The sequence below is a fragment of the Macrobrachium rosenbergii genome, chromosome 12 (assembly GCF_040412425.1).
Source record: "Macrobrachium rosenbergii isolate ZJJX-2024 chromosome 12, ASM4041242v1, whole genome shotgun sequence".
NCBI classification, from domain to species: domain Eukaryota; kingdom Metazoa; phylum Arthropoda; class Malacostraca; order Decapoda; family Palaemonidae; genus Macrobrachium; species Macrobrachium rosenbergii.
Window position 1 is genome coordinate 85,858,516 of NC_089752.1, and position 14,637 is coordinate 85,873,152.

General features: G+C 37.1%; 1 protein-coding gene across 1 annotated transcript; it reads right to left on the reverse strand.

The window, feature by feature from the left end:
- Positions 1-2,866: 2,866 nt before the first annotated feature.
- LOC136844125 (uncharacterized) lies at positions 2,867-3,766 on the reverse strand. The gene has a single exon (XM_067113138.1). It carries the CDS (start codon positions 3,764-3,766, stop codon positions 2,867-2,869), a length of 900 nt encoding a protein of 299 aa, XP_066969239.1.
- Between the last annotated feature and the right edge of the window lie 10,871 nt (positions 3,767-14,637).

Below are 14,637 nucleotides of genomic sequence, written 5' to 3' on the forward strand. Positions count from 1 at the left end.
CAGTATGCGGTGCGACCATTGCGCACCACCCGGGCATACGCTGGGAGCCACGAACTTCTCGACCTGCTGAAAACCATGCATTGGTGGCCATGTCAACTATCATTTAGCGTGGCCCGACCCGCACAGTGTGGCGTCATCCCAGTGGTGACCACATGGCCGCTAGGACCCTACCTGTGGTCCCACACCACTCCAGGGTTCCTGCCTCGCGCTGCATGGGTGTTCACATGGTGTGGGAGTAGACGAGTCAACCCTGCCGCACCTCATGCATCCGAGACAGATTGGCAATGCTGTGACCTGGGATAAAAGGGATAGGAGGCGCGCTTGCGGGTCAGTGCTCTCCAGAACAGCATCCTGCACTGCTCTCTCTGCCAACGCCTCCGTTGTCGTCCACTGCTTTCTTTGCCAGCGATATCAAGATGCCTAAGGGAGCTTTGATCAAGAGGACAAGGAATGGGGCCTTGAGAACTCCAGGAGCTCTGCTAGCCGGAGTTGCTGCCTACGCGAAGCCTCCTACAGTAGCTGATGGTGCTACTGCCCCTTCAGGCAGCAGCGACGATGCTGTGGTGCTTCACCTTGAGGGGCGGTGAGCTGTTGATGGAGAGCGACCTAGAGGAGGAGGAGGATCTTACCCTTGTGTTGGAGAGCGACCCTGGTGCCACTGAGGACGCCGAGAACGAGGGCGATGATGACGACGACGATGGGACTCCTGAAGGAGCCAGCCCTACTGCAGGAGGTCAGGGCCAAAAGAAGAACCCCTCTGTCATCCTCTCGGAGGAGAATGAGAGGCTTGTTGGCAAGTGGCTGGAGAAGGAGGCAGAATTTATTTATAATATGGACCTCACAGCATACAAGGATAAGGAGAAGGTCTGGAGGGCCTTTGTAGAGAAGGGCCAGTCACTTGTTCCTCCTGTGAGTGGGCATGAACTGTGGGCGTGGTTTACGTCCCTCAGGAGCCATTTTGGGTGGCTCACGGCAGAGAAGAGTGGCCAAGGGGCAGGTAGACGGATGACGGACCGGGAGAAATGGATCCTCAGCATCTTCCACTTCCTCAAGCCCCACATCATGCATCAGAGGAAGCCAAAGATGTTGAGACTTCCGATGGCATGTCTTATTTTATTGTGTTTCCATGCTTAATTATTACTAATTATATTGTTATTACATAGTTTCCATTCATTCACAGTACATTTTTCCCCATTTTCTCATATATGTTCCTCCTACTTTTACAGTCTGCTCATGCCGCTTCCAGCCTCCCTGCCCAAGCTCCGGGCCTGCCTGATGTTGTGTGTGCTCCTTCCCCTACGCCAACTCCCTCAACCGACGACCAGGTGTCTCCAGTTGATGAGCCAGGCGCCAAGACAAGGAAAACGTAAGTTTCCGACCTCTTGGACATGGCCATCACCAAGGCACAGGCCCTCTGGTTGGATATGGTGGCCTCCATCCAGCCACCTCCGCGTGACCCCAGTGCCCTCTACTGGCACAAATTTTTTGAAGAGGTGGAGGACGACTGTAAGGAAGTGTCAGCTCACCTGGGGGTGACACTCAAAATTGAAGTCCTCTCCACCATTCAGCACTACATGTGTGCCTCCAAAGTGGGCGTCATGAGGCCGTCGCGGAGCCTGGTTCCTCACACTCTGGCAGAAGTGACAGGGGACAGTCTGCCACCTGCGGTGCCTGTAAACCAGCCTGCAACCCCACATGGTTTTGGCCCACCTCCTGCACATTCAGGCACTCAGCCCTTACAGATGACAGCACAACAGCTGGTGGCGCTACAAGCACAGCTGTTGGGGCCTATATGACTTGCTTATTTTCTGTCAGTGACCTCTACCTGAAGGACCTCAGCAACCTGTCAATTGACACCACGTTTCTTAACAATTTTCAATCTTAATTATAAGTTTATTTGTTATGTATATGTGGATGTGTATAGTACTTATATTTATTGTATGCCTGTGTTATGTATTTTTGTATGAGTGGCTGTATATTTTTCTTATATTTATATGTACTGTATGTTTGTGTTTTATATTAAATAAATATATATTTGCAATATCATGTCTGGCTCTATCCTCTTTCCAATTACTAAGTATTGATGAGAATAATATATCATGGATTTGAAAAATATCTCTTATTAAATTAACTAGCACAAATATAAGTACACAAATAAAGAGGGCAAAACGAACCTGAAAAGACTATCTAAATATACATTACTGAATTTTAAATAAGTCCAAAATACTATATGTAACATTTAGGCAAAGAAACAAAATTACAACAGACAGAAAAAATAAGCAAGTCATATAGCCTACAATATAACAAATATCGGAGAGAAGGAACTTTCAAAAAGATAGAATTATCATATCAGAAAAGAGTCAATGTTAAGTAATTACTACAAAGGGCAAAATAACTACAACACATGCAAGTAAACAGTTATTAAGTAAATATTGTAATTCGAACTACATGCGTGAACAGATATTTAAGTAAATATAGTGAGTTATACAATAAAGTATACAGGAAAGTAACTAAATCATGTTCTCCTGCCAATGCACTGAGCCTTCAGCTGATGGAAAATATTCATTCAGCATGTTCCGTTGTTCCTTTGCATTGCTGGTTTCAGTGTTGCTGGTCACGGTTGGAAGGGCTGCTCCTAAGGACGGGTCACTCCTCCAGCTACCAGGTATGACGGTATGTGTGACAGGGTGCTCCTGATCTCCTCCTTGTCTGCGTTCGTTTTTTCTAATTATAATATTATGCAGAACACATGCGGACATCACTAATGCCTTTACATGGTCAGGCTTCAGGCATATTGCCGTGCGGAATATTCAAAATCTGTTTGCCAGAACCCTGAAGGCATTCTCCACCATCCTGCGTGCCCTACTTAACCTGTAGTTGTATATCTGTTCCTCCTTGGATAGGCCTCTTTGTGGGTAGGGGCTTCATAAGATAATTCCACAGGGGGAAGTTTTGCTTCTTGTTGCAACAACATTTCACCCAGTCCGGTCTGGGCAAATACACCACCGTCTGACTCTGACCCAATGGCACCCATGTCGACGTATAGGAACTTGTATAAAACATCAGCAACTGCAAGTAATACCATGGAGTAGAACTTCTTGTAGTCGAAGTAATGCATACCGCCTCGGGAAGGGTTACGGAGCCTAATGTGTTTACCATCTATAGCTCCAATTACATGGGGGAAGTTCCACCGTTCCTCAAAACCCCGTGCAACCTCCTGCCAAGCTTCAGGTGTTTGTGGCACCTGCAGTTCCTCATCTCTGTAGGCAGCAAAAATGGCCCTGCAGGTCTCTGTCTCTGGTTCGATGCAGCTAATGGTGTTGTGGGCTACCTGGAATGAGTATTGCAAACTCTTGTATGAATCACCCGTAGCAAGGAAACGTAGGGTGATAGCAACACGCAGGCCTGGCTCAATGGGTTTCCCCAAGAATGCCACTTTCTTCTCAATGTAAGGTGTGACTCGTTCAACAATTTCATTGAAGAGGCCCCTGTTAATACGGGTAAAATTTTTGTACAGGTCTGGGGTTTCGGTTGACAACTCCTCCATCAGGTTGTCATAGTGACCTTGCTCCATTCTTTTTTGCAGGTACGGCCACGTCCACATCCTCCTTTGCCGCCTCTTTTTCTTCACTATGTGGTTTATAGCAACCGTTGCAATCTCCAGCAATAATATGGTGTGCCCATGTTCGACGATGAACGGCAACATTTCTCTTCTATCCGTACTTGCTGTAGCTATAAGTTCATGGATTTCAGCAATGTCCTCCATGTTGATTCATCAGGATGGGGGTACTGTTGATGCTGCGGTGTTATGTCAGCAACTAGCAACACATGCGCCGCTGACTGGCCCTTTTATAGCTGGGGTTTAACCCCCGTAGTACGTGGGGACAACGTGAGGTTGATGTAACTCAATAACACACATTACACATACGGTATATGTACGTCAGTGTTATGTGCTTTGCCACGCACTACTTTTAGCTGTGCCACCGCTTCTGTCGGGCCACATCCGGTGGCGTCACGTCACGCTTACACAGTGCGTATTTTGTTGTAGTGCACTATATTACGCTTGCTTTACGCACATCGGCGCATGTCATGTATCCAGTTGGGCGGGGCTTATTCACCTCGTGTATGGTCATGTTTCACAATTTTCGGCCGTGCGTGGGCAGCGTGCCTTGATACATGAATGTGTGAACTTAGCATAAGTCGCTCGCGGTGATTGCCATAATTTTCTTTTGTCGCTGAGAAGGATTCTGGCAACAAATCTTAGGTTTGCAGAAGCACCAAGCTGCGAGGTTTCTCGGAAGTGATAACAAGAAAGTAATCTTTGCTCCTTCACCTCATCTGCTATTGCATTATGTTTTTCCTAACTTTTTATCAAAATTGAACATTACGTAACTGGAGAGGCGCAAGAGTCAGTTGCATCTGAATGCATGATAGGGAAATTCGGGGTGGGGTTGGGGAGAAATTGGTCATTAATAAGCCTCTATAGTTGTTGCTATCCTTTCATGAGTCGATTTTACCGAGTCGGTTCTCCCTCAGCGCAGAGATATGATTATCTCGGCACAAAATCTTCCTCAGGTGTTTGTGGGGCATGAGGCTGAACGCTAGTGAAACAACGACTTTATTGACCCTTAAACGCCGAGCCTCTATTTACAAAAACGTCTCCCGTATGCTGGCGGCGTTCGGTGAGTTAGCGCAGGAGCTGAAAAAAAGTTTTTTTCAAAAAATCACAGCACGCCTAGTTTTCAAGATTAAGAGTTCATTTTTAGCTCATTTTTTTGTCATTGCCTGAAGTTTAGTATGCAACCATCAGAAATGAAAAAAAATATCATTATCATATATAAATATTGGAATATATGACAGCGAAAAAAAAACCTCTTATATAATTGTATACAAATCGCGCTGTAAGCACAACAGTTAAAGCTAATGAGCTAATTTTTTTTAGTTGTGTTGTACACTACATTGCGATGATTTTGGTATATAACAAATTGTAAAACGATCAAAGCAACACAGAGAAAATATTATCACAAAATGATGCATGAATTCGTAACGCGCGGACGTAAAAAATGTTTTTTTTAAAAATTCACCATAAATCGAAATATTGTGCTAGAGACTTCCCATTTGTTGAAAAATGAAGCTAATTGATTGAATATTACTAGACTGTAAGTGTATTAGCTTACAATTGCAGTTTTCGACCATTTCGGTAGAGTTAAAGTTGACCGAAAGTCGAATTTTTTCTATTTATCGTGATTTATATGAAAATATTTCAAAACTGATAAAAGCTACAACCATGAGTTATTTTTGTTGTATTTTAAATGAAATTGCGCACATTTTCATATATAAAACTTTATGTAACGACTGATATAAAAGGTGCAAATATTACGACAACGAGACGAAAAAATTTCTGAGATGTTCGGCCGAGTTACAGCGCAAGACTTAAGGAAAATGTTTTTCAAAATTCACCATAAATCGAAATATTGTGCTATAGACTTCAATTTATTGCAAAATGAAGGTAAACGATTGAATATTACTAGAATGTAAGAGTTTTAGCTTTACAATTGCGTTTTTTGACCATTTCGGTCGAGTTAAAGTTGACCGAAGGTTGAAATTTTGGCAGTTATCGTGATTTATATGAAAATATTTCAAAACTGATAAAAGCTACAACCATGAGCTATCTTCTGTTGTATTCTACATGAAATTGCGCACATTTTAATATATAAAAGTTTATGTAACGACTAATGTAAAACGATGCAAACATTACGACAATATAACGAAAGAATTTCTGAGATGTTCGGCCGAGTTACCGCGCGCAGACGTAAGGAAAAAGTTTTTTTTTTCAGAAATTCACCATAAATCGAAATATTGTGCTAGAGACTTTCAGTTTGTTGCAAAATGAAGGTACATGATTGAATATTACTAGAATGTAAGAGTTTTAGCTTATAATTGCTTTTTTTGACCATTTCGGTCGAGTTAAAGTTGACCGAAGCTTGAAATTTTGGCAGTTATCGTGATTTATATGAAAATATTTCAAAACTGATAAAAGCTTACAACCATGAGTTATTTTCTGTTGTATTCTGCATGAAATTGCGCACATTTCCATATATAAAACTTTATGTAACGACTAATATAAAACAGTGCAAACATTACGACAACGTGACGAAAGAATTTCTGGCGCGGACGTAAGGAAAAGTTTTTTTTCAAAAATTCACCATAAATCGAAATATTGTGCTAGAGACTTCCAATTGGTTGCAAAATGGAGTTCAATGATTGAATATTACTAGAATGTAAGAGTTTTAGCTTAAAATTGCGTTTTTTGACCATTTCGGTCGAGTCAAAGTTGACCGAAGGTTGAAATTTTGGCAGTTATCATGATTTATATGAAAATATTTCAAAACTGATAAAAGCTACAACCATGAGTTATTTTCTGTTGTATTGTACATTACATTGCGCACATTTTCATATATAAAACTTTATGTAACGGCTAATATAGAACAGTGCAAAAATTACGACAAAATGACGAAAGAATTTCTGAAATTTTCGGCCGAGTTACCGCGCGGGCGTAAGAAAAAAGTTTTTTTCAAAAATTCACTATAAATCGAAATATAGTGCTAGAGACTTCCAATTTGTTGCAAAATGAAGGTACATGATTGAATATTACTAGAATGTAAGAGTTTTAGCTTACAATTGCGTTTTTCGACCATTTCGCTCGAGTCAAAGTTGACTGAAAGTTGAAATTTTTTGTAGTCGACGTACGGAACGTCCACTTGGCACCCAACAGACAATTTTAGTCGACGTATGATACGTCCAGTAGGCGTTTAAGGGTTGATTTGCCAGTCTCATAACAGTGTACCTACAGAATCTATTATTTTACAATCAAGTGTGTTACTCTCAGTTCGATGCTTTCTTTTGACAGCTGTTAAAAATATTAGCGCCTCTCAGTTAATGCTGCAAGAAAACGAGGTTTCGTTCGTAAAGCATTCTTTTGTTGTGATTGTTTCTAAACTGAGTTCTATTTTTTACCTTTACTGGAATGCTGCTTTCCTTCTGGGCGTTAGAAGATTCTTGGCCGTTTAGACAATTAATTTACTTATAGCATATGAACATGATGCCTCTAAAGATTAAAAGCAATAAACTTTAATGTTTCAAGAATCTCCCGATATTAGGAGCATAATAGATGGGGAGGATATCAACGCAGGCGTAACCCTGATGACACCTGAAGTTTACAAAGCAATCAGTGTTTTTAGTTATTGCCACCAATGACAAATTCGCGCTCATTAAGAACATGGCTGTAAGTCGGGTTATGTAATGGCAATAATAGACTGCATATTCCAAATTGAAATTCTCATTTTCGAAACGAAATCATAGTTTATATATTTATTTTGTTACGAAGATAACTTTTGATCAGAGCTTCCAAGTTAAAGTTATGACACCACCGTAGCCATGGGCATAGGTCATCAAACTAAGAGTTGTTTGAAAAATTAAGATATTTTTCCTTCGATTTCCATCAAGTCTCTTTGGAAGATTGTTATTCAGCTTCCTTAAACAATGTTCAAGAGTAGCGAGAGCCGTGACTAAACCCTCAACATATATATGTTAAAAATGCAGTAAATTGTAAAAAAAAGTTGCAAGGAGAGATATCACTGCTTTAATAGCACACTCGCTTAAGATCTCGTTATGAAAATAACTTCTGATATAAATCAGTCCAGAGACACCTAGCCTGATGTATACATTTTTAGTACTTTAAAATAAAAAAAAAACGATTATCAACAAGTTTTATTCTTTAAAGATAATTTTCTCGACGATATTGTACATAATGAGCGCAATCAAAGTTCCAAAATCTTGCTCCGTATTGATCTACTGCATCATTGGCAAACAAAGTTGTATGCCCACAAAAGACTTGAAAATGGACTGGCAGATTATCATTGGGTATGAGTATGGTATAAGGAAATAGTTTTGGGACTCGTCGACATAACTGAATGTATGTTTCAGAAAATAGTTTATCATTGAAGATATCCTTTCCGGCCGATAGTTCACATATCTCTCGACCAAATTAATCCAGAATCATCCCATGACAAACTATTGATAAGAAGCGTCACTGTGTAAAAAGCAGCGTACATTTGGCCGAAGAGATTTTAGTCGCATACAAAACAGAATATCTCGCCATCGTTAATGATCCATCTTTAAACTAATTGATTTATTAGTATGATCATTTCATTCTAACTGGATTTGTAATCCAGATATAATACATGCGCAAGAGACTTTCATTTTCATTTTAACATCATCTTTCTCTCTCTCTCTCTCTCCCCCGCCCCAGATTACAACACACACGCACAAACACACAACACAAAGACATATATATATATATATATATATATATATATATATATATATATATATATATATATATATATATATATATATATATATATATATATATATATATATATGGCTCTACAACTGAAATAAAGAATTTGAATTCAGAATATATATATATATATATATATATATATATATATATATATATATATATATATATATATATATATATATATATGTGTGTGTGTGTGTGTGTGTGTGTGTGTGTGTGTGTGTGTGTGTGCGTCGCGTTTGATTGCATCTCTGCTACGGTTTATATTTCTAAATAAATATATATAAATATACATTCTGTGACTATCTTTCCACACTGACCGTTTAAGCTTTAATCTTAAGAACAACAACGAAAAATAACATGAATGCACGATCCTTACAGGACAGGCTTGCAAAACGTCATAACGCTTGATCACCACACTAAGAGAGAGAGAGAGAGAGAGAGAGAGAGAGAGAGAGAGAGAGAGAGAGAGATGATGTTAAAATGAAAAGTCTTTTGCTCGTGGCAATATCTGGATTCCAAATTCAGTTAGGCAGAAATTTCCATAAGACTATCAACCGCCTCTTTGTTGGTATTACGCAATTGCTCGAAAAATTTCGCCAAAGGTAAATCCTGCGGCGCAAACAAAATTCCCTACTGAATTTTCCATTGCATTCACATGTGAATGAGCAAGAATATAAAGAAGATAATATTAAAAAAAAAAAAAGACATAGCTGATCGCTTCATTTTCTGTAGGTGTCTTACGGAAGTTACAGTCGGTTGACTATGCTAATAAATCGTTTAATTCTGAAATGGATTATTAACCTTTGCCTGACGCATATTTGTGTGGTCACATAGATTTACGACCACAAATATACGCGTATACGTCTGCTCTTTTACACAATAACACTGCTTATCTAGATTTGTCATGCGATGATTGTACATTGACTTGAGCGAAAGACATGAAAGGTAACGGGTGAAATGCCATCTACGGTGATAAACCTTATTCTGAAAAATATATTAATTTGTGTTGATGAGTCATAAAACCATTTCTTATCTCAGAGTCATGTCCTAAAGGAACCATGTCAGCCTAATTTCATGTCCTTTTTGTTTGTAGAACTTTCTCTGGAATGATAGGAAATTGCCTAACCATTCTAAACAAAATCTCATATGGACTACCTCTTATTAATTTGTTCAGAAATAAGACTTCTCAAAGCCAGCCGTTGGAAATTTTTATGTTCTTCCTTTTCATAAAAATCATAATATCAAATAAAATCTCTATCCCATGGTGCTATGATGGTTATTATAAAATTTTCATTGATGCTAGACTTTATAATCAGCAGAACATGAATATACTATATGACTAATACTTTCTGAGCATTACATTACAATGAAACGGAGCCTACATTAAGCGTCAAGTTAAAGTTCATGTTTCTAAACCGGAGGATGGCAAACAATGCAGATATTTTTGGTTGAAAAAAGGGAAATTAATGCCAATCTACTCTTTGAGCAAGAACTTCTGTTTCTTATATCATTATTCAAACGAATCAAGTTCACTGAAGATGTATGATATGTACATGGGTGAAGTGTGAATACCAGAGCAAAGCTTTGGACACCAGTAATTGCAAAGGTAGATTAGAAGACCTGAATTTCATCACAAGGATTATCAGACGAAGTTCTTTAAACTAGCAAAATGAAATACATGTTGATTACTGTAGCTATTTTAGATTAATATAATCGGCTTTAAATTTTGCTATAACGTACTGTAGAGCTTCCCAGTTCTACATACGTTCTCTCTTGTAAAGGGACTCTCCCAGACCTTATGTTGTATAAGTTTCACTTTTCTTTTGTCAAGAGACGGAGGTGCTGCTGTTCTCGACAAACATCTGGAGCTGACCTCCAGCAAAAATAATATTTCTTGATTACCAGATCTCCCACCATACTCCAGCTCTATTATTTGCTTTGCACAGTTAACAGTGTACAAATCCTCGACGCAAACCTTTTTGTACACACAAACCTGAAACTGTCAATTTATTGCGGACAGGAAACTAGGTCATATTCCGAAGTCAGGCTAACTACAGAGATGCTGATAATACCCATACTTACTATCAATGGCAATGACAGGTAGGAATGTCAAATGTCCTTTTCAAATATGAGCTGCTTTTACACGTGACACACATCAGGTATTGTAGAGGCTTTCCAAGGAAATGTACTTTGGGGCTTTGCTTTCTCTTACTTTTCATGACTCGAGAACCCTGAAAGATTTTGCAGTTTACAACAAAATTCTTTAATATCATGATCGACAGTTCTTTTCGAAATCTGACATTTTCGTGATTATATGTTGCGCTCGAACGTGCTGAAATTTATTAAAAGCAATTGCACTATGTCGTCCTTAAATGTTGCTGATGCAACAACAATAATTATAATTACTTTTATTACTAGTAGTACTTATAATAATAATAATAATAATAATAATAATAATAATAATAATAATAATAATAAAATAATAATAAAAATAATAATAATACTGAAAAATCTCATTAGCATTTTTCATAAAAACCCAAAAAAGGACAGAAATTGAAACAAAAAGGCAAATTTTAACTCCCAGGAAAGGAACAATAAGTAATTGTAGTTTACTTTTTGCTGTGTATATATATGCTCCCAGAAGTAATGAAAATGAAGAATCATTCACATGACAATATACTTTACTGATACTTTCAGTACACGTGGCATTATTCCAGACGTACCTATAAGGTTTCATCCAAAAAATAAATATTTTCTATTTTATTGTTGCCATGGGTTTTGGAACAACGCAAGGAATCACCTTTCATTTGCAGTAATTATCATGTATATCATTGCAATATTTTTTGCTTACTTCATAGATATCATTTATCTAGGTTGTAATCCTATGATTTTATTCAGTTCTTTGTATTTATTTGTTTTACATATCAGAACATTTACAGAAAAAAATATACAAAAAGTTTACTTAATGTAATTTGTTCTGATGATTTTCAACACAAAAACTGAACTTTTTTGCCATAAAAATGATTATGACTTTTTTTCTGGGACGCTTTTATCTGTGACTCTATTACCTGAATTCGTTATACTGAACTGCACTACACAAAAATTGCATGACTTCCTGTTCGCCACCTTTTGTTTACTTCCGTGTGTGTGATAAACCGCACTTTGTCTTTTCTAACTGGGCTGTGGTAGTAACATCATTTGTTACTGAAGCAATGATAGTTACCCCACGTGCAACAGACATTGCAGCGTGAGGAGCGAAGCTTTTATGATTATGATAAGTATTCTACCTTTATTTAGAAATTTTATTGCCGAAAGTGGAACATTATGTCGTGGTTTGTGATGTATATATATATATATATATATATATATATATATATATATATATATATATATATATATATATATATATATATACTATATATATATAATGTGTGTGTGTATGTATATATATGTATGTATGAATGAATTTCATCATATCACCGTGATTCATATACAAACGTCCTTTAATATCCAATTCGCTCTACCTCGGAAATAATATATTTTCATATATGTTACCCGAAAGGGAATTTTCTAATTGATAATAAGTTCGTCGTCTCATAGGCTCGAACCACGGAAAACAAGAACTCAGGACTGCAGTGAGGCCTTAAACAACACGGCCATCAAGGGAGGTACAAGTCGATACCGACCCCCACCTTCAAATCACTGTCGAACTCAGGTATTTGTAATTAGAATCGATATCAACCTACCTCTACCATGTTAACCGTGCAGTGCGTTTGTCGCATCGCACGCAACCATACTATGAATGAATTTCATCACATCACCGTGACTCATATAAAAGCATTAAGCTACGAAAGTCTTTTAATGTGTTATTATCAACTAAAAAATTCCTCTTCAGGTAATATATGTGAAAATATATTATTTCTGAGGTAGAGCGAATTGGATATTAAAGGACAATTGTAGCTTAATGTGTATATATATATATATATATATATATATATATATATATATATATATATATATATATATATATGTATATATGTATATATATATATATATATTATATATATATATATATATATATATATATATATATATATATATATATATATATATATATATATATATATAATGAGGAGAGTGCAATTGGAGCAATCTTCCGTGATAAAGTTAAAATACTCTGTCTTTAAATAAAATCATTGTTGAAAACATAACACTGTCTTGTTTATTTGGTATGATTTTAAAAGAGAAATTGTATATACATGTGATGAAGATGATTCAATATTACTTATAGTTCATATATTTTTTTTTATTTTGATAAAAGCTACAAATATTCCTGTGATTGCTTTTTTTTTTGAAGCGTGCAATGCAATCTTGATGCCGGGGACGCCAATGTTGACCGAGTAGGACTTACCCTAACTACTGAACAAGATGATCACGACCATATAAAACTATATATTGACCGGAGATTGTTGAGGATATGGAATCGATAGTCACAAAATTTATACTTGTTAGGCAGCTATCCATAACAAATCAACCTCTGAATTACCATAGAACTACTGGATATTCAATTTAAGATTGACTTTTCGCCTCTGCTTCATTAATCTTGACTATTTTAGTATTTAATAGTACGTTTGAAGAAGTATGCTTGAAAACAAGTGAAAGCTCATGTTATAATTACATTTGCACATATATATACAACTATGGATCTTGTAATCACCATAGATTCTTTACTATTTTACTATTGCATATCACTATAGCCTTCTGAATAAGCATACTCGACAAAAGCCGAGGAAGAAATACCAGTGAGGCATAATTATGGCGGGGAGGGGGGGGAAAAGCCAACAGCTGGTGGACCTACGCCCAAGGAGATGAATACCAGTGTGGATTATGATCATACCCAGATTGTTTTTTCTTATCCAGAATTTTGAAAAGAGACTGAATGTAGAAGTGGGAAAATATGAAAAAGTCAGACAAAAACGACAAGAAACCAGCATTACAAGACCTGAATAAAATACAAATGCAACACATTTCGGGATCTAACAATAACAAAGGCTGTGTATATAACAACCAAGCCGACGCTGAACGTCCAGACGGAAGGAGTTAGGACCCTCCGGAGGGAAAGAACACAAGGTCAAGGTCACTCCATAGCAATCCCCAACCAAATACTTCAGAAGAAATCAGTAAATTTATTAGACCCATAAGAACGAGAAACGGAATGTAAAACTAATGCAATAACGTAGTTACACAATGTAATCACATTATGCTTGTAAATATAATGTACATAATTAACCATCCCCTAAGTAACTAAGCATTGCAAAATATAAATAACCCCAAATCCCTCCCCAGTCACATTCCCATCATACGCATACACACTCAAATATACTGTGCAAAACACATTTTCTTACCTTTGTAATATGTAACATTCACTTACACGAACTTTTATATGTCCTTCTGTGTTCACTTATACGAATTTTTTAATGTTTACGGTTCACTTGGTTATACTGAACTGAACTACACAAAAATCACATGACTTATTTTTCGCCACCTTATGTTCACTGCCGTGTCTGTGATAAGCAGCAATTTGCCTTTTCTAACTGGACTATTTTAGTAACATCATTTGTTACTGAAGCAATGATAGTTATCCCGCGTGCAAACTATCGTTGTAAGACTTCGTACGTAAATAATACTCCTATAATAGCTTCGTCTTGGGAAACAGCAAATTGCTCTTTAATTCAGAACTCACCCACATTATACAAAAGGTGATGATGCAAATTTGGGGATTTTTAATTCAGTTCGATACAATATGAGGAAGTGATCATAACTGGTCAAGTAAGAAAGAAAGCAAAGCCTGTGCTTGTTTCCAGAGCCTGTAAATGAATTTTTATTATAAGTGAAACGAATTATAGTTGTGATTGTTCACAGTAATTTTAATTTTATTTTATCCACTTCTTTTACCAATTCTCGCTTTGTTCATTACACACACACACACACACACTCACACACAACATATATATTATACACACATATATATATATATATATATATATATATATATATATATATATATATATATATATATAATATATATATGCATTTTTAAAATAGTTTCCCTTCTTTTTAAAATTTCCCTGGGGCGATGACGAACCCCTCCATCAGTGGTGCCAACGCCGGCTATAAGCTGAACACCCGTAATGGGCCTGGCGGTCGCTTCTGTTAATTGCCTTGTCATTCATAAAAGATTAATAATATCGACTAAAATATTTACTATT

Bases quoted from the DNA above. Each gene is read 5' to 3' on its own strand.
- LOC136844125 (XM_067113138.1), bottom strand. From the start codon at position 3,766: ATGGAGGACATTGCTGAAATCCATGAACTTATAGCTACAGCAAGTACG.